Consider the following 27940-nt stretch of genomic DNA (forward strand, 5'->3'; position numbering starts at 1 on the left):
TTCCGTATAGAAAAAGTTGTATTTACAGTTTTATTTAGCAGAGTTAAAGAGCAAACGATTTTAACACTGTTGTTGAAAAGTATTTTTACCCAAAGTTGCCAAGATCTAATAAGTTATTGAACACAAATATCGGGCATAAGGCAATAATCCTGACCAGCCCATTAGAGATCACCCCATCCCCAAAGAGCAGAACTGATAAAGGCGGTAGAAAATTTGGACTGTGATTGACTCAATTTCCAAAAATTAGACAGACATGATGAAAATAGGGTTCCACTCTTGAGTATATCTTTAACATCTGCAGATGAAGGAATTTCTAAAGCACGCAAAATGCAAAGACAATTCCTGTTTCCAAGGGAACATTCAGTGCTTTGAATCCAAGAATGCTATGTCCGTACACAGTGGTCAGTACATGACTATGGCAACACAGAGATGGTAAAAGATTAAAAATAGGATTAGAATTTTTTCCATTCCATGTCATCAGGAGGATTTACTTCTACCTTCCTTTTACCAACATCAGACCAGTTGGTGCTCAGAACTGTGCCTCCAGACTCCATCTGCAACATGAGATAAAGCTTGTTTAGTTTGCTAGAGGAATTCTAGTAATACAAAAGCCACATTTCTTACAGCAGATTAATAAATTCTGAAGAAAGGTGAAGAATTTAGCTTTATGTAAAAGCAAGTTACACAGGAATTCTGTGTATATATAGAATAAAATTTGACAAAGCCATCATTCCATAATCTTCGGCCCAACAATACTTTTATCAGTACTGGACACAATGAGATGTTACTTCATTAACAAGAAACTTTTAAAAGGTCAGTCAGGTTCTTGCAAGTGAGGGCTACAAATAAAAGGAACCAGATATAAACAATTAAAAGGAATTTGATCTTTTCACTCACGGCAACTCTTCAAGCTCTAGATGAGCCAAAAATTGTATTTCCTTTGCTAACACTGATTGAAACAAAGAGCTTTCAACGAGACTTGTTACACCAGTATCTCCAACAGAACCACTGCCATTCATTATAGGCCCGAGGTTTTGGTAGCCAGAGGCTTCCCGGTTCACACAAAGCTTAGTAAATTGTGTCAGTGTGCAAAAGTTACACATTCCTTCAGAAAAAAGCAGTGAAGACTTACAAACGATTTGTTCATGGCACGTTTCACTTCATCTGTACCATCTGAATAAATTTGCTGGAAGAGTTTATTTAAAGCAGCATCTCCTTCTAACTTCTCATTCTTCTCCTCTTCTTTGATTTCAACTACCAGTTTGTCCCAGTTCCTCGTATAGTGAGAGGACGATGGGTATAAGTGCTGGGTATCTGAAAAAGAAGTGTTAGTTAACTAAGCATTTTCTCACAAATTTTAGAGCAGCAGAGAACACGTAGACATATATGTATCTGATGAATCAGAGATGATAATGGAACACGAATCTGAAAATGCAAATGAATTCTTCCTTACTGATACAAGCATTGCCATAACAAAAATAAAGAAAACTAAGAAATGCTAGAGACTACATTCAGCAGCTGCAAAAGTTGACTTTTAAGTAAACACAGTTACATAATTTAGTTATCCAACAACAAAATGCTGGGTAACAGCAACACAAATAATTAAAGTCAAAACGAGGCAGGAGATATTGCCTGACAGTAAGAAAAAAAAAAAAGCCAGCAGCAGCCTAGAGCCATAAAAAAATTTGAGCTAAATTTAAAAAAATATCTGAAATCAATAAATCAGGAAATTCAAATTCTCTCAAAGGTAGGTTGTTAATCTGTCTTGAAAAACTGCAAATGTATTACTTTCCAAGAGAGATGGAATACTTAAGTAAATAATTCTTAACTATTTAAGCAACAATAGAGGCATAACAATGCATAGAACTGCAAAACAGTGACAAAAATAGATAGCCAAACAGATAAGCCCAGAGGAATTAATGACAAGCATATATCTTTAACAATCCATCAGATTAATGGAAGTTATGACTAAATTTAATACCTAAGTTTCAGTAATGCCCTGCAGACTTTTTCTGTCAATTCTTCGCAGTAAAAACAAGACTACTAGGCTTTTCATTGTAAATATGAAGCTGTGATTTTATTAACAATATTTACACAAAAAATATTATTAATAACTGCAAGTAACTTAATACAAATAAACATTTAATACTTAATAGTTCAGAGACCAAACCTGGTGTAAATTGCTTTAACTTAAGAGAATCTCCCTGCCCCTCCAGCTTCTCCCATCTTACAGCCTCTGGCTTCTTCATTTTTATCTCAACCTACAAAACACAAGACAAAGAACAAATTAATCCAGATGGCAAACAGTTCTGCCAAATAGGCTTGAATTAGTTGGATCCTGTAGCAGTAAGAAAATAAATTTGTTTTTAGAAACAGAGTCTCTAATATGAAGCCTGTATTTCAACATAATTTACCTACCTTACAAGATGAAGTTACATGACTTCAAGTCACATGTCAACTAAGCTCTTATGTGGCTGCGTAGCTCTTGTATCAGACTTTTACCCTTTTGTTTAATACCACTTACCACTTACTTTCTTTTGCTTACTATCCATTTGATTCTTTTTGTAAATTACAGTATCCCAAAAGTAATGACCAGTCCCAATGTCTCTACACTGCCAGGCTCCAAGGTATTCTCTTTCAAGCATCCCCTTCTTGCCAGTCAGCTCTAATAATTAAATAGTACTTTTGAAGGACTGCAAAATCCAACTTTATCTAGGTTTACATTTCATCCATCAAAAAATTTCGTATTTGATGTGTAGTACACAAACCAGAGAAACACCCTGGGACTATGCAGATCTTCCCACTGGAGAAATTCAGAAGCTGTATTCATTTGGTTCAATGAACACACACTGCTATGGAGAAAACTGTCTAGTATTCATTGACAAAACTGGCAATTAAAAATGGATATGGTTGCAATTATCATAGCAGAAACAAAATTAAGTGAAGTATGTCATGCCCTATTCACAACTACACATAATCCCGTTAGACAACCATATTGAAATGTTTTTTCGTAATTAACCTTATCCTTTGGTTACAGGGTTACAAAGTTGCAAAACAATGTCTGCAAAACAAGGACTGTCTAATGTCACTCCAAACAACAAACTCACTTAAGAAAATGTCACAAAGTTCATATGATGCTATTAATTAACTGAAATCAGCGCTTGCTAAACTTCAGCCGTTCCTTATTTGGGAACAGCTCAGCAGAAGTGAGTTCTTAGTTCTACCTAAAGCCACTATAACCTGGGGATCCCTGCAGACCCAAGAACAAAGGCACCACTGTAAAAGCTAACCCTAGAGATCCTAACAGCAAGCTCCTCGCACAGCATCATGTTGATTTCAAATTTGAACTTTATTTAATCCATTCTTCAAATCAGTCACTGGTAAGCAACAGACTGAGATACCTTACAAAAATAAAGAAATGAGCTCGTTTAAGTTTCAAAGCTTCTACGTTTGCAATCATGCTGCATTTTAAGAATCAGAATATCCAATTATGATTGCTTCTTCCCCTTCTCCCCCCCCCCCATTTCCCTAGACAAGTTTAAATACTTGTTTTCCACCACTAACTTGTACTAACTGGGAACAACAAAAAATTTAAGACATGAGGCATGGAATGCCCTTCAAGGCAGGGGAGAGTTTCAGTAAGTTTGCAAGTCCAACACCCATGTGTATTTGACTTCCCACTCCCCGTGTCTGTCGGATTTCCAGTGTTTTTAGCAACTTTACAGGTCACAAATTAAGCATTAGGGTATCAGTTTTTAAAATAGTGAAAGTCACAGAACCAAAAATAATAAAATAAAAATAAAAATAAAATATTGTATTACTTTAGTTGCTCAACCCACTGTCCCTAAAGAATGCCTGTATTCTAGAGTTTAATATTGCAATCTGTAAGGATGCAGAGATTTCTGTTGAAACTATGCAAAAGAAGCATTCAAACTGTGCCAATGATTAGTCTTCAGTAGAACTAAAGAAGTCAGAAAAACTTCCTTCAGTGGACACTTCTAAAAATGCTTTGGAAATTACAACTTTAAAGTTCATTTTTGAACATTTACACTCATAAATCTAATGCTCTGCGATTACCTTAAGGAAGCTAAAATATTTGTGTATCTACATACAAGACAAACAAGTAATTCCATGAGTGCCAGAACTAGCAGGGTTGGTTTTTTTTTCCCAATGGATTTGGATTCATGAGTCAAGCATTTAAGTTAATTAGCCATTTACAAAGGCACTAATTAGTTACAAGTGAAACGTGAGAATTAATTTAAAACAGCTTGTCTCTCCTCTGCTTCCTGTATAACTCTTCTCAACCTGAGGAAACTGTATCATCAGTTCAGATGCACATTTAAATTCAGGAGGCCTTAATTTTAAGATCTATACTTTTTTTTTTTTTGATACTGAGGCTGCTCAACCCTATACCTCTTTAATTTCTCTTCTGTTTGTTTCTTCCTTCACTATCTCCTCTTACCCTTACACTTCAGGCATTCCACCAGTATCTTTCAGTATCTCAAATACAGACTATTTCATCCGCACCAAGAATGACCTCTAATGCAATGTAATGCTTCGTGTGAGCTACTAAACAGGGACTTTTTTCTTCTCAGAACACAACCCTCCTCAAATAACTCTTATGAAGACCTCTGGCTATTCATCAGAGTACTCTGCCCACGCATAAAAAGAAAAAAAAAAAAAAGGAAGATCTTTACTTTTGCTGCTCCAGTAATCCCCCTTTCCTTTTTTAATCTAGTTCTTACATCTTCCTCTCTGAAACTGCCCCTAAGCTGGTAGTACATAACAAACATCCCTAAGGAGAAGGAAATGCTACAAACTAATTCCCAGTGTAACATGCAGATTTCTTAAATCTAAACCATTTCAACCCTGCCAAGCTAGAAGTATAGACAGCTGAAGAATTGAGACTGAATGTATTTATGACACGATTAAACCTCTATCCCATCTACTCCATCCACTTCAGCTGAAGTTACTCATTAGGCAAAGTGGCAGGCAGGAGCAAAACTAGGGAAATCGTTAGCTCTATACCATTATACAACCACATTTTCCAAAAATATAAAGCTATAAAATTCTGCTTGTGAAGGCGCATATTTCTTCAACTTGACAGCTTTATTTGATCTAAGGAGAAACAACTTTGCGAGTCCCAATTATGCACACAAACGGCCATAAATGCATTTTAATGAACATTTTAAAGCAGATACTGATAGCTATCACACAGACAAGTAAAATATCTGTACGGACATTTGTGTCATATCTAACACATAAGTACTGTTAGCTTTTTCCTCTCCTTTGAAAAAAATTCTGTACTAAGGCAAGAGAAATACATCAACACTTCGCCAACTACTTTGATTTAACATTTATATTTCATAAAACGTATACCTGTGTGCCTCGTGCCAACTTTAGAATAAAAGACAGGAAAATTTCATTGCAAATTAAATGCTTTGCATGCCACTTAAGGACAAGCCTAATTCCTCAGCCTCTCCTTGTAGCTCTTGCCGTGCAGCCACCCGACCATCTCGGTAGCCCTCCACTAGGACTTGCTCCACTACGTTAGTGCCTTTCTTGCACCGGGAAGCCCAAAACTGGCACAGTACTCCACATGTGTGAAAAGTTCCACTGCAGAAATAATCCACTTTCTGTTGTAATTTTTAAGTTCCTGGTATTTTGGGCTCAAAATGAGCAAAGCAAAAAGCAAAAGAAACATGGAATTTTGAGAGAGTAATTCATGCACTACTTGTTTGAAATACTGTCTTGAGAGAAACCAACCCCTCCCAGAAGAGGGTCAAATGGGGGATTCATCATCTAGAAGAAACCCCATCCGCAGTGAAAGGATACAGAGAAGTGTCTACCCACAGAATTTTCTAGTCATGAAAGTAAACAATTTTTTAAAACCTATCAGAGATTTAGACAAGGCTGTTTGCAGCTTAATCATAGCACTAGCTATCAGAAAAGATGTGACAGAGTTACTCTCAGAAGCTATTCATTGGTAGTAAAAGAACACAAAAACCCCTTACTTTAAGATGACTGGCATAAAAGAGTATTTAATCTAGTTTTAATAAAGAATTTCTCCCCTTAGCTACAGATAAACACAACGCTAGTTAGCCAACATTAATTTTCTAGGTAGAAGCTTACTGTTAAAAAGCCCAAACCTTTGATGAACTAGATTTCACTTGAACTTACGTTCTGGGAAAGACATTGCCAGTTTAACTGAGAAACATTAAAAGGGAAAGAATTTTTATCTTCCTCCCTTCTGGTGTACATGGAAAAGTTACAAGAATTTTTTTCTAATTTCTACTGTGTTTTGTATCATACAGTCCATGCTAAGGGAAAGTTCACTTACCACTGGCAAATTTGTGTCAAGCTCTGATCAGATGGATGAAGAAAATCAGAACTGGCAAAGCTTAAGCAGTAGTTCAGCCATTAATTTTAAGATGCATCAAAATTTTAAATTCTTTTAAACTCCTTCTAAATTCTGATGTTTTGCTATATTAAACACATGAAAACGAGAATTCAGGGTTTCCAATCAACTGCTTAGTTATTTACTGAACTACTGACTGCTTTGTCCAAGTTGTTGAATTTAAGTGTTTAGAGTTGTCATTTTGCAATCATCTCATGTATTTTGCTACCTAAATTTAAGGGTAGGACAAAATAGCACTATCTTCTAAAAATGTATGACCTATTCAAACTCACCTCTAACATCATATGCACGTACAGCTTTGGTATTCTAAATATTCAAAGACCTTTTATACATTGCTTATATTCTGAATTCCAAGATCTTTGGTCCATAACTTTGAACGAAATATACTGAGATGAAAATAACTCTACAGTGTTACCACAAATAAACGATAATTAAGAAATTTATTCTGTAGCAAATATATTGCAACAGAAGGGATCTAGCGTGCACCTTTCAGTTTCTTTGCCAGCTATGTACTATGGAGAACTGAGTGCAAAAAGGTCAAAGTTTCCACCTCACTGATATTACATAGCAACCACTTGTTAAAATTTTGAATTTTAGAGAAGGAGCTAGCAACACAGATCATTTAGGTATCCTAAAGCTCTTTTTTGCTGCATCCTCAACAAAAACCATTGCTATTCCAATACTTGGTAAATCCATCTTTCCCTCAAGACAGAGGAAAAACCCTTATGCACAGTTTTCCTTTATGTGTTTAAATAAAGCATGGGCACTGACTTACATGCTTGTTTAAAATATAGTTCTCAGAGTATTAACAAGTTTAAATCTGCCCCACACCTATCTGCATTCATAAAGAAAAAAAAAAATCAAACTTATTTTGAGCCAAGTAAATATCAAGCCAATCATTGGGAAGGTTTCTTTATGGTCTAGCCAGGAAATTGCTCCAACTAGCCCTGCCTAAGAGATGCAAGAAATTTCAGAAAGGTATCCAACTCATATCTTAAATATCAGTTTATAATTTACAGAATATGCTCAAGAATATATACCGGAGATATATAAAGCCTCACAGAGAAAACAAGTATATGAGAGCAGGGAACTCTGCATTCAAGTGTCTGCAATCAGTTTAATGAAAATATCCAAAACAAGAAAGTATCTTTTAAGGATCGGACTGCAACGGTAAGAACCAACTTCAGTTAAAAAAAATCTGTTCCTCTGTTTATCTATTTGTGTACATTTACCTCTGAATAGAGGCTCTGACAACAGTCCAAGAGTGTGTGAAAACAGTTTCACTCTTTGCCTTTTGCTTTACATTTAGCAACAGGCAGTGGTGTGCTTTTCCAATAAGCTGCTCAGAGTATTTCAGAGTTTGCAAGTCAAAATGTTGGTTTGAGGAAAAGAAACATTCCACTGATGCACACTACCATATTTTTGGCATGAAGCTGCTGAGAGCGTGCTTCTACCTCAGACATCTCTATTAAGTAAAAAAATGTCAACTGTAAAAGAGGCTGAGGATTTTAACACCTCCCCTGTTTGCAGCACAACTTTGATCGCTAATTAAAGGACAGTTCTGGGGTAGAGAAACCACTTTTTACCACTTTTTCAAATGGCTCTAAATTGCTGCAAGTCATTGCTTGCAAAAAGCCCAAACCACTAAAAACTCAGAGTAATTGTCCCCAGACTATTTGTAGATGCAAGAGCAGAGGGGAAGAAAAAGAGAAAGCACTAGCTCAAGTTTCCTTCAAGTTCATAAAGCAGACATGCTAAAAGCACATACTCATCCTCACTCTCCTCTTCTAGGTCTAAGGAGAAGAAAACTCTGAGCACCACCTAGTACACAACAGAAGACCTAGAGAAACTGCTCACGTTACACAAGTTTCCAACAGAACATAGCAGAATATTGCCCTGCAATCCCAAATACACTGACTGATAGACTGAACAGAAGAGGGAAAAGAAAGCGAGGCTGACTGTGCACAAAGAACTGTTTCAGAATGTTAGAAATCCTTACACTGCTAGTCCATTTCTACTTTCCTGCCACATTTTCTGGACAGAGACAGCTCAGCTAGTTTTGTCTTAAACATATTTAGTCACTCATTTTAAGTTTTTATGCCTTTTTCTGTTTATGAAGAGAGCACGATGATATTATGCACACTGAGCTACAGGATAACTGCACACAGGCAACTTCCAAAGAGCAAACTTGGTCCAGTCTTTACATTTTGGCTCCCTCTTTTGGAAAGAAGTAAAAAAAACAAGTAGCACCACTAAAGGGTACCTTCCTCCTGTTAAATGCTGAATGCAACGTGCACTTTTCAGTGTGGCAGTTTTTCCCCCACTTCACCTGACACCTGAACACAATTGAGGATGACCACAAAAAAAACACAAAACCTGACCTATTGTGTACAAAGTCATGCTACATGCAGAGACCAGATCAGCTTCCATTTTTAAGACACAAATCTCAAATTTATACAGTGCTTTTTGGAGCTGCTGTTACTTTTTGCTTGATCGGATTACTACAGTCAGACACCTGACAGATGAGGAGTATAACCAATAATCTCAATTGATCTAGTTATGATCTATCAACTATGCTGTTCATGTACAAGAAAAAATGCTATGCATGTACAGCAATTGCCTCAAGAGAAGGGCTCAACACAGTTTTATTCAGCATTTTCTCACATTAACATTAAGTTGAGGCCTTAGACCATCAGAATTGTATGCTGAACAACACTGAGTAATTCTAAGTAACTCGTGACTAAATGTGAACAGGAACCAAATCAACTCAAAGCTGAATTTACAAGTAGCGATATCCATTAAATAGCAAATAAACTTTTAAATTAGGTAAAATAATGGCTCCAAGCATGGCAGTATTACATCCAGCCACTACTAAAGGCAGTCTGTATCATCTGCAAAACTGTCGACAATTAGATAATATACAATACTAGGATGCATAAAGAACAAGATGAAGATTTTATCTCAAAACTGGACTTCAACCACACATTATGCTGTTCTTGAGTTGGTGTCAAGTGTTTTAGCTCTTCTAGCTCACAGCTTGAAGTCAAAAGTCTGCAGATTATGAACACTAATTTACTTCTACTCATACACAAACCAAACACCTCCAAACATCTATCTATGCCACCTCTGTACCATTGCTAGTTCTGTTCTTTTCCAAACAGAGACTTTATATCTCAGAGCTAGACACAGCATGTATTTATTGAAAGTTATAATTTCTATTTCATTGCTAGGAAAGAAACAATTCTTAAGTATCAATTGCATTTTTCACCACTGTTAACACTCCCTGAAAGAACCTGCCTCTCTCCTCTGCTCTGGTGAGACCCCACCTGCAGTACGGCATCCAGCTCTGGACCCCTCAGCACAAGAAAGACATAGACCTGTCGGAGCAGGTCCAGAAGAGGGCCACAAAAATGATCAGGGGGATGGAACACCTCTCCTATGAAGAAAGGCTGAGAGAGCTGGGGTTATTCAGCCTGGAGAAGAGAAGGCTTCGGGGAGACCTTATTGCGGCCTTTCAGTACTTAAAGGGGGCTTTTAAGAAAGATAGCGACAAACTTTTTAGCAGGGCCTGTTGCAACAGGACAAGGGGGAATGGTTTTAAACTAAAAGAGGGTAGATTCAGACTAGATATAAGGAAGAAATTTTTTTTTTTACGATGAGGGTGGTGAACCACTGGAACAGGTTGCCCAGAGAGGTGGTAGATGCCCCATCCCTGGAAACATTCAAGGTCAGGTTGGACGGGGCTCTGAGCAACCTGATCTAGTTGAAGGCGTCCCTGCCCACAGCAGGGGGGTTGGACTAGACAACCTTTAAAGGTCCCTTCCAACCTAAAATATTCTTTGATTCTATTCTATCATTCTAAGAGCCAATCCCAAAGTCTGTAAAGTTCTGTCTGCTCTTTGCAGTTATTCTCGAATTTGTAATTCTGCAAATACAATTAAGGCCATTTTCTCCTCCTGAATTTGTATCTTTACCTTTATTCCTTTGCATTTGTCAAGTGATGCCGGATTTCAAGCAGTATTGAGAAATCCCTCTCCAGCTTCTCTTAGTTACCAAAACATGCAGGATTGTTCTACTATCTGCCAGTTCTGTTGTTTCATCCTCTATCCCGTACATTCATTAGTTTTATGAAACTCATGGGAAACCCAAACTATCCACCACATAACCTGCCCATACTTTCCACTCTGTTTCCTCATATATTTCCTCATATAATTGGAAAAGACCAGACTCTTTGTTGCCCAGTAAAGACGACACGATGCTCATGGCAATATGGCTCATACATTCAAAGCAGCATGTGAACACATGCAGTTATTTTTACCTGAAATTATTAATCCATAGGAGCAGATTTGTTTCTATCCCATGAAAACACAATTTCTTTAGGAGTGTGTAGTAAAAAGTTCATAATGGGAAGATAACGAGATTATGTCTTTCTTTCCAAGTCCTTACAAAAGGACTTCATGTAAATGGTACAAAATAATTTGTAAAGGGTTTGAGAAGTTCTAAGTAATAAGATAGTTTATTCAAAGTAATAACTGCATATTTTCTATACCGCTCATAAGAACAAAGTACATACATGAAACTTATTAAAAGAAATCTGAATTTCTAGTATTCAAACACTAAGGCTGCATCATTCCCTTAAAGCGCTTAATGTTTTTCAAAGTAAAACATTCTGAGCCTTTAAGGAAGTCCTTGCATGCTTAAGGTAATCCTGCTTTCGAATTTTTTCTTCAGCCAGACTCCATCTGCTGGTCGGAACCGGAATTAGCTGGGGCATGATTTAAATTGTATTCCTCCACTATGCCTACACAGATGTCCTTATACTATTCTTCTCTGCAAGAGGAAGAACATGTTGAAGGACTGACTTCTGCTGTTAGAACACCTTCTGTGTTCTCTCTTACCCCATTTTGTCTCAAAAATATTCTCTCATAATTATATAGGAACAGTAACATTTGGAAACAAATGCAAAACATTTACAAATCAGACACTGCCTGAACATAACTGAAGCTTTCACACAACTTTAGGAACCTCAATCTAAACCAGGCTCTAGACTACTAGAGATTATTCCACAGATTAACCCAGGCTAGAGATAGTAGTGTAGAAAGACAAAGTCAAGTTCCACAGTGCTCAGTAGCATGAAGATGCTTCGTGAAAGTAATGGTAAACTTCAAGACAAATGAAAAGCATAACATAAGCTAGATAGGAACATAAAGCAAACAGAACCTCGTAAGTTACTCCTCTTGACAAGGTGCATGCCCATTCCACTCAAATTTATATAAATACTAATGAACTAGCAGATTTTCTACATACTTTGAGCACTTTGCTTATCTCCCACAGTGTACGAGCTCACGTGACTCAATCACATAACCTGCCCAGCTTCCTTAGTGCAAGGAGTGGAAAAACAAGACCAACTTTCTATAACAATCCTCTCATGTAATCTTGAAGTCCTTCTTCCCTGAAATGATGCAAGAACTATTATAGGTACCTTTCTGAGAAGGGAACAGGTAAAATGGAACATGAGAACACAAAGGAATTTCCAAAAGCTCTGCAACCACAAGGAAAGAATGAACAATACATTCCCGCTTCAGAGATTCAGGCTTGGCTCAGACTCAGGCTTGGACAAAGCATATATGTCTGTCTATGCGTTATACCAACAATATATGCTATGCCAGACCACAGTCAGTTTCTTATTTTTCTACACCTGTAGCACAGAAGAAACAAAACGCTGAGACGAAAGCATTCTCTCTCACGTCATGCGATTTTCAAGTGTCTCCAAGCAAGTACTATTTCCAGGAACAGCGTGGAATACACCCTCTTGAAAAACCAAGAACAGTTAACCATATGGCTAACCTTTACCAGCAAGAAAATGTCATGAAAGGGTAAAGAATTATTTCAACACTGAAATCCTCAAAGTCTGACTTTTCTTGAACACACAAAGATAACAATGCTTCATAAGGCAATATTGGCTCCTAAAAGTTTAGTAGAAAGATGTTCATACTTTCCTAATACCTGAATTGTAAGAGTGAAGATCACAGTCTTCTTTCTACAGCAACAAGTAAAAGCATCCTCAAGATAACTGTCATTTGCACTTCAGTAAGCACCTATTTCTGATATTTGCACAAGTTTAGAAAGCCTCCCACTGGCTGAAAGGCACCTTGAAGAAAGAAAAAGCAATTCTATATGAAAAGCAAGATACTATGACTGTTGCAGAGAGACAAGACAATAGAGCAGAAACGTTTTCAACATCAGGATCAGTCAAAGAAATAATTTACACTTTAAGAAGCTTACCTTTGTTGAAAGCACTTTAAATGTACTTTGCTCTGGCACTATAGAATGAAGAAGAACAAGCTTTAAGTTGTAGTCTTCACCTGATGGAAGTTTCACTGATGCATTCATCTGTTAACAGTTGAAAACATGTCTCTGGTCATCTTTGAGAGCAGTTTTCCATTTCCAAGTAAAGTTGTCATTTGGCACCAAGATTAAGTGATTACATTAATGACCCTTCACTGGGGCACTTAAAGCATCAGGCGTCAGAATTTCAGATGACACCGTTACATTAGTGCATTATTGAACAAGGTGTTTCTAAAGTACACTAGAAAATGAACAGGAGATTTCAATTCTTAGCCAGCAAGTACTCAAAAAGCCTATTATCTTGTCAGTTTGATCTGCATTCTTTGGGGAAAGAATTATATGGCACATGAAGTATCAACACATTAATAATTTAACATGAAAACAATGTGCAACTTCCCTTCTAATACACACAAACTATGTGGCAAGAGCTCACACAATTTTACCAATCTAAAGCAGATAGTAACAACCAAATACTTCTGGTAGTTTGCAAAGTAGCAACTTAGTTGAAAATAAGAACCTAACTCCTCAATATTCTCAGCTAAATTAAATATGAACATCATCAGTACCACATATGGTATTACAATAAAGAGATTACTGCATTTCCTTGAAATATGTATTTTGCTGCCATTAACAATTTTAGTAATGCCAAAACCAAAGAAAACCCACCCACCAACATTCATTCTTTTTCTGTAATTGTCCTAAAGCAAGATATTACTCATTCATACCATGTTTTTAGAATACCTTGCCTTCGTCCATGCATCCATACTCCAGATGCATCCATACTCAAACATTTTAAGGCCAGATCACCTCCTCTCCCACACCTCCAAACACACAGGCAGCTGAGAAACAGATGTTGCCTTTGCAGCATGCACACCACACTATCACTTGTGTATAAAACCTACAGACGCTGCTGAGGCAATAGATCCCAGTTCACTTGACTGAGCATACACACATCTACAGCGTAGCTGTACATAAAAAAAAACCCCTCAGACAGAAGACCTCTTGTACTGTTTTTTGCATGCTACTGCAGCAGATAATGTTCATTGGTTTAATTATTACATCTTAGGGAATCTAGAGATGCGTATCAATAACCAATACAAATCACCTCTTTCTCCGAGAACTGCACACTGACATCATCCTTCTGTGCATTCTTGATCATTATAGTCACAATTACTTGAGATTCTGTCTGGTACCAGTCGTATCTTTAAAAAACAAAACAAAACAAAACAAAACAAACAAACATAGAGAGGGGAAAACATCGACTGCAGAGCGATGTACAGAACAATAACAAAAGCTGGAACAGTACATTGTGTAGTTTAATGGGGAAGAGAAGACATACAAAATTAGGTTTCTTCCCCTTCCTCTAACAGAGCAGCTGCAGAACTGACAAGATAAGTAGTTAAAGAACAAAGAATCATTTTTAATCAAGAAGCATATCAAAATCAGGTCAGTTTCTTAACCAATTCATTACATTGTTTGCCTTCTATAAACTAAATGGTACTTTTTAGTTCAGGGTCTTAAAAGCCTCTCAAAAACATTACCTATACTAGGCACAATGGGGCAGTCTTTGAATTAAGTTCAGCCCAAGAACTAGAAACAGAAGCCAGAATGCTTACTCCATTCCCCACTCTCCCAGTGAGGCATAATCTCCTGAAAGTACAATTTAGTCCGGACAACAGCAAGGACACTGTTTGAGAAACATTTCACTTAGACTGCCATGTTCTAAAGTTACCAAAAAAGAATTTCTACAGTCACTATCTTGCTTCTCCAATCCCCAATCAAAGAACAGATATATGTCAATTATTTTAATTCTCACAGTAAAGCTAAAGTCAACTTACTTGATCTTTGGTGGCAGAGGCTGTTGCTGTGTATTCTAGGTGAAGCATATTCCATTGGAAAGCAAATTACATCAGTGTAAGTGAAAATACACCATAAAGTACTTTTCAAAGACACAAATCATTTTCATACTGATTGCTCCCTTTTTCTTGATTTACGTATGTGCATTAATTTACAGGTGAAGCTCTTCGCTGTTCTGCTAGCCATTTATGCCAGATTAAGAATGAAAAAGTTTTGATTTACATTAAATATGTCAGTCTGTAACTTAGAATATATTGGTCAGACATTTTATAAATAGCAGTACGTTCAGCTTTAACTCATTTTCTTCCTGGATAAGAAGTATATCTGAAAGACACACAGTGGCTATGTTGCTAATCTAAATGTCATGAACGAAACCCAAAACAGATCTGAGAACTTAGGCTATAACTGTTAAACATAAAAACCTTTTAACTGTAAGATTTGTCTTTACATACACCCACCATGTTTTCTGTACGCTTTCCTCCTCTACCCTATTCTTAAAATGTAAAAAGTGGAAGTAACTATGAAAGAGAGAGCAGAACATCCAATGCAAATTCCCATTTTTGTCTTCACAAAAAAAAGGGGGGGGCGGGCAGGTCAATTTCAACATTGCTTCTGAAGATTTCCAATTAAAAAAAAAGAAAAGGAAACTGAAAACTGAATGAGTTACAGCCGAAAAAAGTCTGCACAAACCACTTGGCAAGCTACTGGGGAAAAAAAAAAGTTACTTCCTAGCAGTCACAAGCAAGTTAGTATTGACAAGATGAGCTGGTTAATTTGTAGAATTAGGCCACAGACTGCAAGCAAAGTTAAAATTTACTTTAATGAGTGCACAGTAATTGCCAGATTTGTATGCCATTCCTAAGAGTTTTCACGGTTCAAATTTTGCAACCTTGGTCTCAAATAAAAGAACACTTTTAGAAGAAAAAATAAATCCTTCAGAATTGCATGCAATAGGAAAGATAATTTTTAAAGCCTAAAAGTTGTAAGAAGCCAGTGATGCCTAAAGTATGCTCTAGCTTAACAAAGAAATCGAAACAGTAAATATATTAAGGAAAACATCTTACCACTTCTGTCTGTGATGCTGCGGAAAGAAAAAAGTTGCACTTTCAGACAAAGACATATTGAACTTACAAAGCATATACTCATTCTAGCTTTCTTCAGTTACTCCAGACATTCTGCATTTATTCCAGTCTCAACAGTAGAAGAGTTAAAAACATACCAGTTCTACCTTTTGCTTTTATGACACTCTACTTTTTAATCAGACTTCAATCAGCAACTGGTGCAAAGGAACAACTCTACTATAAAGCATGTTCTGATTAACAGAAGGAACAAACTTTCCATTACTTTCCTTGCTTATCAGAAACCTATACAGACCTTTTTTAATGAAAGCAACATCAAGGCAAACAGAAGTTCTAAAAAATCACTTCCCGCGAGTCTGTACTAGGTTTATCATCCATCCATAGGAATAGCACAAAGTTCTCATCAAATCTGTCTCTCATGCTAGGCAAACACAGGTGGGGAATGAGATGGAAATCTGGCAGAGAAATTCACTTATATGACCTTAAATATATTGTAATGCTTGGACCTAAACTAGAGCTCAGTATTTCCTCTTCTAAATATTTGTTCCTAAAATATTTCAGATTAAATATGTTTGAAAAGAAACAAACTTTCCCTTTGCTTCTTTATAATGTATGCTGCTAAAAAGATAAAGATTGACAAAAAAAAGAATATTAAGTTGTAATTAAGAAATCAGAGGTTTTGGGGTTGTTTTTTTGTTTGTTTTTTTTCTTTCTTTTTTTTTCTCTGGAGTATCAGAGAATTAAGATAATGGCTCAAAAAAGAAAAGACAGGGAGGAATATTCAAGGTAAAACAGGACAACTAGGTTGAACCAGACAAAACACTGAAAAAAGTAATCATGACATCAGAGAAAAATGCGTATTATAACCTCCTTCCTTGAGACAGCAGAAAAAGTTGTCACTCAAGATAACCCTTTGCAAATAAGACTGTGCATGCCAATCACTTACCTAATTTCTCCAAATAAAAATAAAACTGGCAAAAACATATCATGAAGCAGAAACTTGTTCATTCCTATACAACACAAAAAGGTTCTCCTCTATTTGGTTTTTAGTCAATAGATCGACATAAACTTGTATTATTTCTATGGCCCCATTCCCCAGTGTGCACCACAAAAAGGGAAGGAGTCACAACAAGTGAAGGAAAAAACTACATTAGTTATTGTGTTATATCTCATTAAAATCCACAGGTAGTTCAAGCACAGCGGATGAGTTCATTGCCAGGGTGTCAGTTTGTAGGAGGTATGAAAGGAAACTATACTCACACTCACTGACTACCATGGGTAAGACACCAGAGCAGCAATGAGCACCTAAGGCACTCTCCACATAGAATCAGAATAAAACCCCCAAACTTCCACCTCTCTTTCCAACTTTATATTCTGCAAGACTTGAAAGCTGATTTTGATGCTGTTTTCACAAAGCAAGTTGACACATGCTTCCACAGTTAAAATTAGCTAGCAGCTGTATATGAAAGCAAGTTAAAATTAATTATGATTGTCTGAACTCCTCTGTCACAGCCAATTATTACATTAAAAACCCAATATTAATGCCCTTCAAATCTGAAGTATAGAAGCATTCAGGATGTATACTCTGAGAGAAACAAGAGATAGGAAAAAGTGACTTTTTTTAAACAAAATTTCTTTTGCTCTAAGTAAGAGATAAGCTGTAAATCTTTGAAAAACATGACACAGCTTCAAAGCACAGGGCATATCAAATCCCTTATCAAGCAAATGTGGTTTCTCTTACCGTTTAGTGTTTCCTCACATCTTTTAATCCAAATAGTAAAGGTATCATCTACATCTAGAAGACATCAAACACAGTAACATTAAAACTCTCCAAGCACTACATCTATTGCATAAAGAACAATTCCTCACAACTGCCAATTGGAACAAATTCATCCCAAACTCACATCAATTTACTGAAAAATGGTATTATTTCCTAGTATCTTCTTGTAACCTCTGTCATTCCAGTTAAGCTTTAAGTATTTTTACACAACTCTACTATTTAACTCTGTTATATTTAATTAACTTCAAATTAATTTGTAGGACACTAAATTTTGTCTGAACTGACCCAAATACACTATTGCTTTCCAGTGTGCTCAACCTCTATATAACCGTTTGGAAAGCAAGAAGTACAGTTTTACACATTTTTCCATTATTCTTAAAATTATTTTTTCCAAACAGTCAGTCACATTCTTCCTCTCTAGAGAAGTATCAGAAGAGACGGTCTGTTCTGAGGACAACCCAAAGTTGCACAAGTTTTCACAAACACCAAGTATTTTCTCCTGGTGGTTTCACACAAACTTTACAAACACATATGAAGTTTCAGGGATGTTAGGAATACATAGATGCCAATTCCCCTCTATCCATATATCTTGATATTCTAGGAAGCAAGCTCCCCAGATAGAAATGAATTCACTGGAAATTAGTTCAAAAGGTAGTAGTGTAATGGCAGAGTAATCATCTTATTTCAACAAAATTCCCAGAAAAATCTTTCACAGTCAGGAAAGTAAAAAAGTAGCAACGTTACTGACCAACTACTAGGAATAGCTAAACTTTTTATCTCTTTACAATAGAGAATTCACACTGAGGGAGTTCACACAGCCAACTATCCAGCAGAGGGCTTGAAGAGTTCCTAGCAGACATGCATATAACACCAAGTATGACTCCACTGCCCAAAGAGGCTGTGGAATCTTCAGCCTTGGAGATACTTGGAAATCAACAGCAGAAGGACCTGAGCAAACACATGCAAGTTCAAAGTCAATACTGCTCTTGGCTAGGGCATGGAATTAGACAAGCTCCAGAGCTTCCCTGCAACCTAAATTAATCTGTAATTTTAAAACTTAGCACCCATATCCTAAAAAGACTTCTAAGTTTTGCAGCCAGGAACAAAGTTTATTAATCAAAAGGGAAATTAAATGAAGTAGGTTCAGGAGTCTAAGCAAAGAGAAATTGAGTCAAGTCTCCACTGATCCAGCCTCTGACTTTCAGCAGCAGTTGAGGAATTCTCTTCTTAACTACGGCCTATGACAAGACTGCTATGCAACACAAACTTTAAACAAAAGGTCCAGTGTTATCTGCCCTATTTTCCTAGAAGATCCCCCTCACCAACCACTGCCTCTTTCCCTGCATCCCAGCACATTTTATAACTTGAGGCAAAAGAAATTTTTTTTTGTGCTCTGTAATTGCATTATCCTCCCAAAGAACTTACCAACTTCTGTTAACAACTTTCTAGTTCAGAAAATCTAACTGGGTCTTCACTTACTGAAAATCTACTAACTCACAGAGTACAAGAAAAGTACCTACTAAGACATTTCTTTAAAAAGTTGACACATTCCACCTTTACTAAATTCATTAGGTAGTCACAGGAAAAAAAACAAGAAAATTTGAGTATAATTGTCCTAAATCCACATAACATACTGAAGAGTAGCAGATGACACTGCTTTTTCAATCTAAGGCAAATTAATGAACTCCAAAAATCCACACGCGTCTAGTCTCACAGTTGAGTGAAAGAAATCTTGCTTCCTATAAAATAAAGAAACATTGCACACTGAACAATTCATCATGTCAAGCCCTATTTAGATATCACTGTGAGTGGGTAACAGGAAGCTTGCTATAGTACCCCGGGCCTATCAGTCCTACCAGTAATGAGCACAAGTAGGAAGCTCATTGTTGTTAGCATTCCAGATTAAGACATAAAACAGCCCTTACATCAGCAAGGAACAGAAACGTGTACTGGTGTACTTCTGCCCCCTTGTGTGGCAAAGAAACCAGCCCTGCCAGCAAAGAATTCCCCACCACAGCAATCCTCTCTGAGGCAGGAACTGCTAAAGTCTTCTCCCTTTATCACCTGCTCAGCGGTATGTGGCAAATTTTCCCTCTGCGCTTGTTCATTTTGCATTAGCTGCATTTAACTGGAAGTTAATTGTTTTGCCAAAATTATTATGCTCACAATTGTTTTCACCTGGGATCCATCAAACATTCCACAGAACTGCAAAGGCAAATTCTGTTACTGACATAAACTTGCCAGCAAATTAAGTAATATATGGAAGAGAATCACTAAAAATCTGTATTTTAAAAAAGGCCTTCAGGAGATTCCTCATCTCACAGTGCGTCACAGAATTTTGTAACGAGATATGGGAAGCACAGCGGAAGCAATCTTCAGATGAGAGCATAGTCAGGAAGGACTGGGAAGCTTCAGAAACACATCAACTGGGTAAGCAAAATTAAATTCAAACAGGTAGAAGTCAAGTAATTCAACACAGGAATAGGTTGTGCTGTATTTCAGGGATTCTGAATTAGCTAAGAGGGTCCTGGTATTCACTGACTTCTCTAAAAAGATATCTGCAGCTCTGTGTGTTGTTGCACCCTACAACATAAGTAGGATGTGAGGTTAAACAGAGTGAAAAAAAGTGATGCTCTGGCCTGATGAGATTTTGTGTATCATCTGTATTTTGAACAACTCCAACTGACAAACTAGAAAGGTGACGAAATCCATGCACATAAAAAGCCTCAAACTCATAGTGGTTGCTTGAGGTGGGGCAAGAATATGAAAAAAATATAGATAAATCATTCAATTAAATTCAGGATTGATGAATTTGGAGATGTATGAAAAGTTACCTATCAACTACAGAAAGCTACAGAAGTCACTGGAAGGAATCACTTCCTTTCACGGGAAGATACTAAATAGAGAACTTGGCTAGACTGCAAAGACACACTTGTCTTTCTAGTGTACAAACTAGTGGGGACTACCTAGTTATCCAAACTACCAAAACTGAAAGAACTTTAGGAAATTTCTTATATTTTAACTCCTATTCCAGAGCAGCCTAAGCTGACAACTAACAGTTGCTGCAATTCCACCACATCCCCCTTCCACCGCCATTACCACTGCCCCAACACTGCTCCGCTGCTTCACTTCTGCTGGCTTCAGCACTCAGACCCTTCATTGCTCCATTTCAACACAATAATCCAGGGGGAAAATACTTTAAAAATAGTAGTTTTCTGCAGACTTAATGCATTGAAAGAAGAGGCTAAACAAGCACAAGAGCAAGAGGGAGCACAATCACGTGGCAGCAAGCACACTCCCATGAAACTCCAGTTTTAGATCAGAGGAGCAGATCGTTTATTTGGGGGAGGCAAAGTAATTACATTTTTGCTAAACCTTCAGGTCCCAGCGACTGTTACAGATAAGACAACATACTACAAAGATCTGAGACCATGACAACGCTTATCAGATTAGTGCACTTTGCTCTGTGTAATCTTTCAAGGTGCTTTTCTTACCATTTTCTTCTGCTGTTGGGAAGGAGGGAATAGAATAAGGATAGGGTTTTGATTTAAATGGGGTATGGGAGGGAAGAGAAAGGAGTTACAACGACCCTGCAATTGCTTTGTTGTATGCTTCCCAATGTCTTCTACCAAAGCTTTCTGTATCGAACAACTCCTTTCGTGCTTCTAGAAGAAATTCAGATTTTTAAAAAAACTCTAATTCTCCCCAAACTAAAATGTGCCCAAATCCAGCCAGGAAGCCAACAGTTCAAGAAAAAAAGATGGATAATAAACTCGCTTCTGTAATTAAGATATATCTAATGTGAGGTAAAAATCCATTTTGTCAGTTTGAATACTCATCAAGTTGCATGTTCTTTCTAGAGACCAGTCTATCAAATGATTTAACAACTAAGAAATTCCAGCTATGCATAAGGAGCCTGTTCTGTTCAGAAACATTTCTACAACAGTTAATGCCACACCACTGTGACCATTTATTCACAAGACCTTCGGGATGCAGGAAAACACCCTCTCATTTTATGAAGCCAAAAAAAAAAAATAATCATACATTACTTGCTAAGAATTTTGATACCCATTTTTAAGCAGTTTTACACTTTCATGCAGGGATTGCACAAACCCTCCCAAAAGCCAGACATGTCAAGTAAGGCACCTAACTCATTAGCCTTTTTTTTTTTTTTTTAAAAAAAAAAAAAAGCCTTGGTCTTCACTTTCAACTAACACATTAAAAAAGTTCTTTCTCATTAGCAAAGGAGTACTATGCACACAAGAAATTTTAATACTTACTGTCCAACCTCTGTCCCTCTCTGAAAGACTCTAAAGCAGATGCATAGTTTTTAATATGATATTCACCTAACCTGACATGAACAAAGAAAAACACAAGGAAACAGTAATTACTTTTCAATCTAATCATATTCTGAAGATCACAACATCCTTAATTTACACACTATATTGGTTAAAATTACGCATGTAAGAATTTAAATTGCCCAAAAGGTGTGTTTTTGAAATGGCTAGAATGTTAAGATAGTCACCCCAAACTCAATTGCTTCTTATAACCACAGCTTTATTATGGATAGGCTACAAGCAGTATGGCATTAAATTTATTCATTTGTGGTGTTGCAAAAAGTTTGTACAGAGCCATAATCCAAATACTAACATTGCCCTACAGACTATCACAATATTCCCAAAGCACAATATATGATACATACCCTTTTCTAAGGAGCGCTACAGCATTACAGGGATTGAGTTCTAGGGACTTCTTTGCATCTGCAACTGCATCTGTTGAAAAGCAGTTGAAAGGTGAGGAACATAATGTGTTATAAAAAGCAGTGAACTGTGAATCTTTTAGTAGTGGAATTTTTTTAAGGTGTACTATGTTAGCTTTCTCAGCTTGCACACAAATCACACTGTTTGAATTAAATCTAGCCACAACTGCTATGGATGAACCCTTCATTCAGCTACAGAGCTCTATGTAAGATGAAGCATGACTTTCATTTAGTCAAATCCTCTACTTAGATCTGAAGTGTGAATCTGTTTGGTTTTTACTGGAAAAAAAAAATAGACCAAGTTTTTAGTTATTCAGTTAATCCTCTTCCCAGGCATCATTCAGTTATCACATTCCTACCATGACAGGATTCAGTCTCTACCAAAAACATACGGATGGAAGATGCTTGCAACACAAAGCTTAAAAACTGCCTAAGAAGTCTACTTTAAAAAAAAAAAAAAAGAAAGCTGCCAAGATAATACTAGGCTAAAACCAAATGGAAAGCTGGGACTGCAGAGTACCCAATTCACTGGAAGTTTTGCAGAAAACAAAACAAAGGAAACTATAAAATTATACCCTAACTGTAGAAGCAGCATATTAAGTTACAGATAACACTTTCTGTTATTACTATATTTGGCTGCAGATGGAAGACATCTTCTGTAAAGAACGTGTCATAATACACTTCTAAGAGGATTCTGTGTTGTTTGCAGATGTTACCAGCGTATTTCTGTAGAAGAATATAAGCATAAGCTCGTTGACAATAATATTCAGCATCATCTGGATTCTTCTCCAAAGCTATTGTCAGTTCCTGTAAAGACACATAGAAAAATATGAAATGGCACGTCAGAAGTCCCCATAAAAATACAATACCAAACTCTGTCAAATAAGAGACATTTCAGAAGAAAATATCCTGAACTGGCATGAATGTTTAGCTGTTGCTCAACTCTCATTCACAAACCTTAAACATCAGAGCTTGAAGTACAAGGAACCCACCAATTATATCAAATTCAAGAAGCCTGTTAGAAGGAAACAGGACTTTCAAATGCCTTAAACACGAAGTCTATAGCATAGGTGATCCTCTGTATTCCAAAGACCTTCCTACAATTCTCAGCGTATTTGTATACAGGTCTGCTGGATTTGAGGAAGCACTGCAGAATCAGGAATTTGGAAATCAATGTGCAGTATATCAAAACACTTGTGCAGGGATAATATGTCAAAGCATTGTAACATGTGATGAAATACCACATTACTTTATTGAGATATTATTGAGCATAGGAGATTGTTCCGATTTATGCTGAGCACAAAAGCAGGAGAACAAAAGACTTATATAGCACAGGGCTCACAGGAAATATTGCTGCACAATGGAAATAAGCATAAAGTAGCCCCTTGTTAGGGGAATCACTGGGTATACAGATTGAAACAATTATATTATGCTCGCTATGAGAAAAGTTTATGACTTTTGCACAACAGAATAAAATCACAGTAACTTGATGCACACACCTGGAAAGAACATCTCCAATTCGCCCCTTATTAGTGAGATAAGTTCTTCTCTTTGATAGAAGACAGTAAATCTTCTAAAGCCACTACGGTACATCGCTAAATACAGTAACTCTGTTTGCTAAGTTGGACTCCTACTCAGAATTTAGCAAGCATGAGGGTGGCTAAGATATAGGCTTCAAACCTGCATGAATATTAGTACAGTAAAGCTGCCAAAACACTGTCCCACCAAGCCAGAGAAAAAGAGCAGAAGGACCTGCCTTAGTTTTAATTCAGATCAGTACCTTCTTCTGTTTCACAGCTGTCACATAAAACGCTTACACCAACTAGGAGTTAAGTGGCCACAACAGCTTCTTTTAGTGGTAGCATGAGTTCTTATCAGCGTAAGATACAAATAGGTATAGTATACAATTCTAAAACCTTTGGGGTCTCTAAAGAAAGCGGCAGGCAGTAGGCAGTTGTACAAGCAACACTTGATCAAATTATACAGATGCCCTCGTTAAGATTTAAAGCCATGCAAAAGCAGATATTACAGAAATATTCATGGCTATAGGTATTCCACATGGGAGGGACATGAGGTAACACAGATATTAAAATAGGTGCATGTTATGCTGAGAGGTGAAGTACAACTTTTGATCTTCAAAACCAAGTGGGGTCTGACCATGACACTGAACATCACAGGCACTTCACAAGCAGAGTCACTTCTGTGACAGATCACCTCTCACTCCGAACATTATTTCCTGTGATTTACGCTGATGACAGAAGGACTGATTAGAACCAGCGCACAACATATTAATGGATTCTTCTACAGAACGAGCCCTCACTCCAGGAAAGCAAAAAAAAAACAAACCCAAGCATCTTGAACAGTGTGAAACTCATGTCTTCATTGGGATTTTTGTCAGTAAGTTGTCACATTGCATTCAGACACACACAAAAAGAAGTTACTCTGATAACACAGCTATGTGAGAAGACAGCCAAGTGGCAGCTGGAAAATACTCAATTAGCACCAGGAACTCCAGATTATGCACATCCGGAACAGTCACTCAGAACAAGCTTAGACCTTGTCCTCACAAACACTCAAGTATGTGCTTTCTACCTATTTTTACTCTAAAAGCCCTTACCATGCAACCAAGCTGCAAATCTATTTCAAAATACACTGGGACCTTTCAAGTCCCTCCATGCTAATGATAAGAGTTTGTATGAATTAAAGGTGCGTTTGGTCTCCTGAATCACTCGTGCCTGAATTTAGGAGGGTCAACACCCTTGTTTCTCATTTGGCAAAACACCTCACTGAAACAAAGTCAATGAATGTTTGTTTCAGCAGTTACAGTTTTAACATACAGTTCTGATTCTCACCTAAATCATCAAGACTCACACTGCAGAGTATTTTATAAATAAAAGCAAATAGAAAACATCCTTATTCCACACAGTAAACTATTTTTTCAACTTAAAATGATAAAAAAGTCACTAAAGAGTTCACAGCTTTATCATTCAGACAGTATTTAAAGACGGATGATGACCCTTCAGTTGTATCAGATCCAGGTGCAGAAAGCCAAAGGATGATCTCCGGAGTTAAAGGAATTAAAAGTCTTGGGGACACAGTGCAGAAATGCCATGCCAACTGGACACAAGTCTAGTCAGGTGTGGAAGCATTACACAGCACCATTTATAGGGTATCATGTCCCAGATTAGAAATATTAAGTACATGAGCTAGAAGACCACACCTAAGATCATGCAGACATGGTGTACTACCTGTAGATCCAAGCTTAAGTCAGCAAAATGCTACACTGCACTATGGGACTTAGCAGTTCAGAGATTATCAAGTACAACCTGCCTACTCAATTCAGTACTTTTAAATAGGCTACAAAAGTGATACTAGTATTACTGTATCAGATATTAAATAATGCCCATAGAATGTGTTACATATAGTTTTAAAGTGCTGCATGTACAAAGAACTGAAATATAAACTAGAAAAGCAAAGCAACTATGTTAATACAGAAAAAAACCAAACGCGTATTCTGATAGTATTCTTTAATCTTCCAAAGACTTTTTGGTGTTAGGGTTTTTTTGGTTTGTCTGTTGGTTGGGTTTTTTCCCCACAGTGGGCAACTTACTTTTTTTTTTTTAGATCTTAAATTAGTTTTCTATGCCAAATATATTTGCAAATTGCTTTTTAGATGCCATTTATCTTCTGAAAAACTTTTACAAGCTAAAGCCTAAACCCCAAAAACTGTAAGATTTAGTTTCACCATTTTCTTTATCGAAAGATAATTCAGCATCATCTTATGCTTCTGCCACCTATTCAATTCAAGCTGAACTAATCATTTACATCCTCTCCCCTCCCAAGTATGTTAAATAAAAATACTTATCCACTCTCCAGGTCTGCCTTCTCGTTAACCCTCTGTTTTAAGTAAAAGTAAGCTTTGAAAACATTAATACATGTTAACGGGTAAAATCATAGAATCACAGAAGAGGCCAGGTTGGAAGGGACCTTGAAAGATCATCTGGTCCAACCTTTCATGGGAAAGGGAGCCCAGATGGGATTATCTAGCACCCTGTCCGGTCGTGTCTTGAAAACCTCCAGTGATGAGGACTCTATCACGTCCCTGGGGAGGTCGTTCCAGTGAACGACTGTTCTCACTGTAAAAAATTTATTTCTTATGTCGAGGTGAAATGAAAATCAGTTCTGGTCCCCACAAAATACAGAAAGAGGAAAAAAATAGATCAGGTCAGAATAAAAACTAATAAAGGTTGAATACGTTTCTCCAATAAGCTTGGGGCTTTTTAACCACAAATCGCAGTTGATTTAGTTATTTGAACTACCACCTACCTACATGAAAAGAAAGTTTGTGTGTGTGTGGGGGGGCCCTTCTTTGCAACACAGGTAGCACAAGCATTTTGACAGCACCGCGCCGAACTCCTCTGCAGCCAGTCCTCACAGGGGAGCGGCTCCCAGGGGAAACCCTGCGCGCCCCCCACTCGCAGCAAGGGCGACCGCACGACGCTTCAGCGGCTTCCCTCGCCCCTACCAGCGGCACGGCACGCTGCAAGCCCCGGCTCCCCCCAGCACCCAACACCCACGGCTCGGCAGGCCGCCAAACTTCAAACACCCGAGGGGCAAGGCCCGACGCCGCTTCCGAGCGGCCGCCGGCCCACCCCGCCCCGCCCCTCACCTGCGCCGCTGCCCCCGGGTCCCGGTCGACGTCCCCGTCCGAGAACCTGCCGAGGAAACACAACGGCGTGAGAGGGCGAGGCGGGGGCGGCCGGAGGGGGGCGGGGAGGGGGGCGCTCACCGCGGAAGGGCCGCTCGCGCCGCCGCCGCCGCCATGCCGCCCGCCGCCCCCGGGAAACTTCTGGAGACGCTGAGGCACCCGCGCCACAAACCCCAAGGCCGCAGCCGCGCAAGGCTTGACGGGATGCAAGGCGGAGGGGCGAACCCGCCCCGCAAGCTCCTCCCGCGCCTCTCCGGGCGAGGCGGGGCGGCCGTGGCTACGGAGGCGAGCGCGCCTCCTCCCCCTGCCATAGAGCTGGAGGACCGGCCGTGGTAGAGGGGCACGTAAGCCCTTTCCGCCCGCCTCTGCCTCTCCCGGCGGCGCTGAGGGAGGTGGGGGCGCTGGGGCGGTCGGCGGCTCCTTCCCTGGCGAAGCTTGCCCCCGATTTGGCAGGGCTTCCCAAACGGGGCTCCACGCAGACACGGGACAGAGCAGACAGCTGCCGAGCCTGAGGGGAACGGGGGTGAAGGCTGAGGCGTTCGTGGCCGAGGGCGCAGGGGCGGCCCGCCCGGGAGGCACCGGGCTTGTCTGAAGGCAGTGCTGGTAGCCTGAGGCCTGCCTCCCTCTCTCCCTCCTCCTCCTCCCGGGGCTCCCTTCCGTGAAACGCCCCAGAAAAGAAAGTGCCTTTTTCTCCTCCGGAGCCCCGCACGCGTGCAGAAAAGAACTGCGGCCTCAGTTTTGGTTTTTTTCTGAGTCGGCAGCGGCTGGGATTTGAGGTGGCACGTTTTGTTTGGCGGCTGCCACGGGCAGAAAGGCAGCTGTGAGGAGGGAGGAGTTGCTCAAACTCCAAACGTGAGCCCTCGTTTTATGATTTTATGACTCCAGCTTCTCCCTTCCTTTGTTGTACTAGGGAGAGCTAGAAGTACGGATACACCCGGCTGGTAGACTGGAGCCTACGGGGCGTGGGAAGGGAGCGACTGTCATTTACTGT

The 27940-nt window shown here is 38.5% G+C and overlaps 1 protein-coding gene across 2 annotated transcripts; it reads right to left on the reverse strand.

Annotated features, from left to right (window-relative positions):
- SUGT1 (SGT1 assembly cochaperone of MIS12 kinetochore complex) lies at positions 1-27577 on the reverse strand. Of its 2 annotated transcripts, XM_075139293.1 has the most exons (13): positions 27031-27577; positions 26911-26956; positions 22958-23048; positions 22185-22254; positions 21763-21833; positions 17444-17497; positions 15688-15704; positions 14605-14639; positions 13872-13968; positions 12704-12811; positions 2171-2261; positions 1133-1314; positions 1-554 (listed from the first exon to the last, which is right to left on the reverse strand). In XM_075139293.1, exons 1-13 carry the CDS (start codon positions 27258-27260, stop codon positions 453-455), a joined length of 1194 nt encoding a protein of 397 aa, XP_074995394.1. In that variant the 5' UTR covers positions 27261-27577; the 3' UTR covers positions 1-452. The 2 variants fall into 2 exon arrangements, with proteins under 2 accessions (XP_074995394.1, XP_074995401.1); XM_075139300.1 differs by lacking the exon at positions 27031-27577 and having other exon boundaries at positions 22869-23048.
- Positions 27578-27940: the final 363 nt, after the last annotated feature.

The sequence above is a fragment of the Calonectris borealis genome, chromosome 1 (genome assembly GCF_964195595.1).
Source record: "Calonectris borealis chromosome 1, bCalBor7.hap1.2, whole genome shotgun sequence".
In the NCBI taxonomy this organism is placed as follows: domain Eukaryota; kingdom Metazoa; phylum Chordata; class Aves; order Procellariiformes; family Procellariidae; genus Calonectris; species Calonectris borealis.

Bases quoted from the DNA above. Each gene is read 5' to 3' on its own strand.
- SUGT1 (XM_075139293.1), bottom strand. From the start codon at position 27,260: ATGGCAGGGGGAGGAGGCGCGCTCGCCTCCGTAGCCACGGCCGCCCCG. The intron at 17,498-21,762 runs GTAAGTATTAAA...GATGTCTTCTAG, and splicing joins AGAGGGACAGAGGTTGGACA to ATGTAGATGATACCTTTACT. The intron at 2,262-12,703 runs GTAAGCTTCTTA...TGTGTTTTGTAG, and splicing joins TTAAAGTGCTTTCAACAAAG to GTTGAGATAAAAATGAAGAA.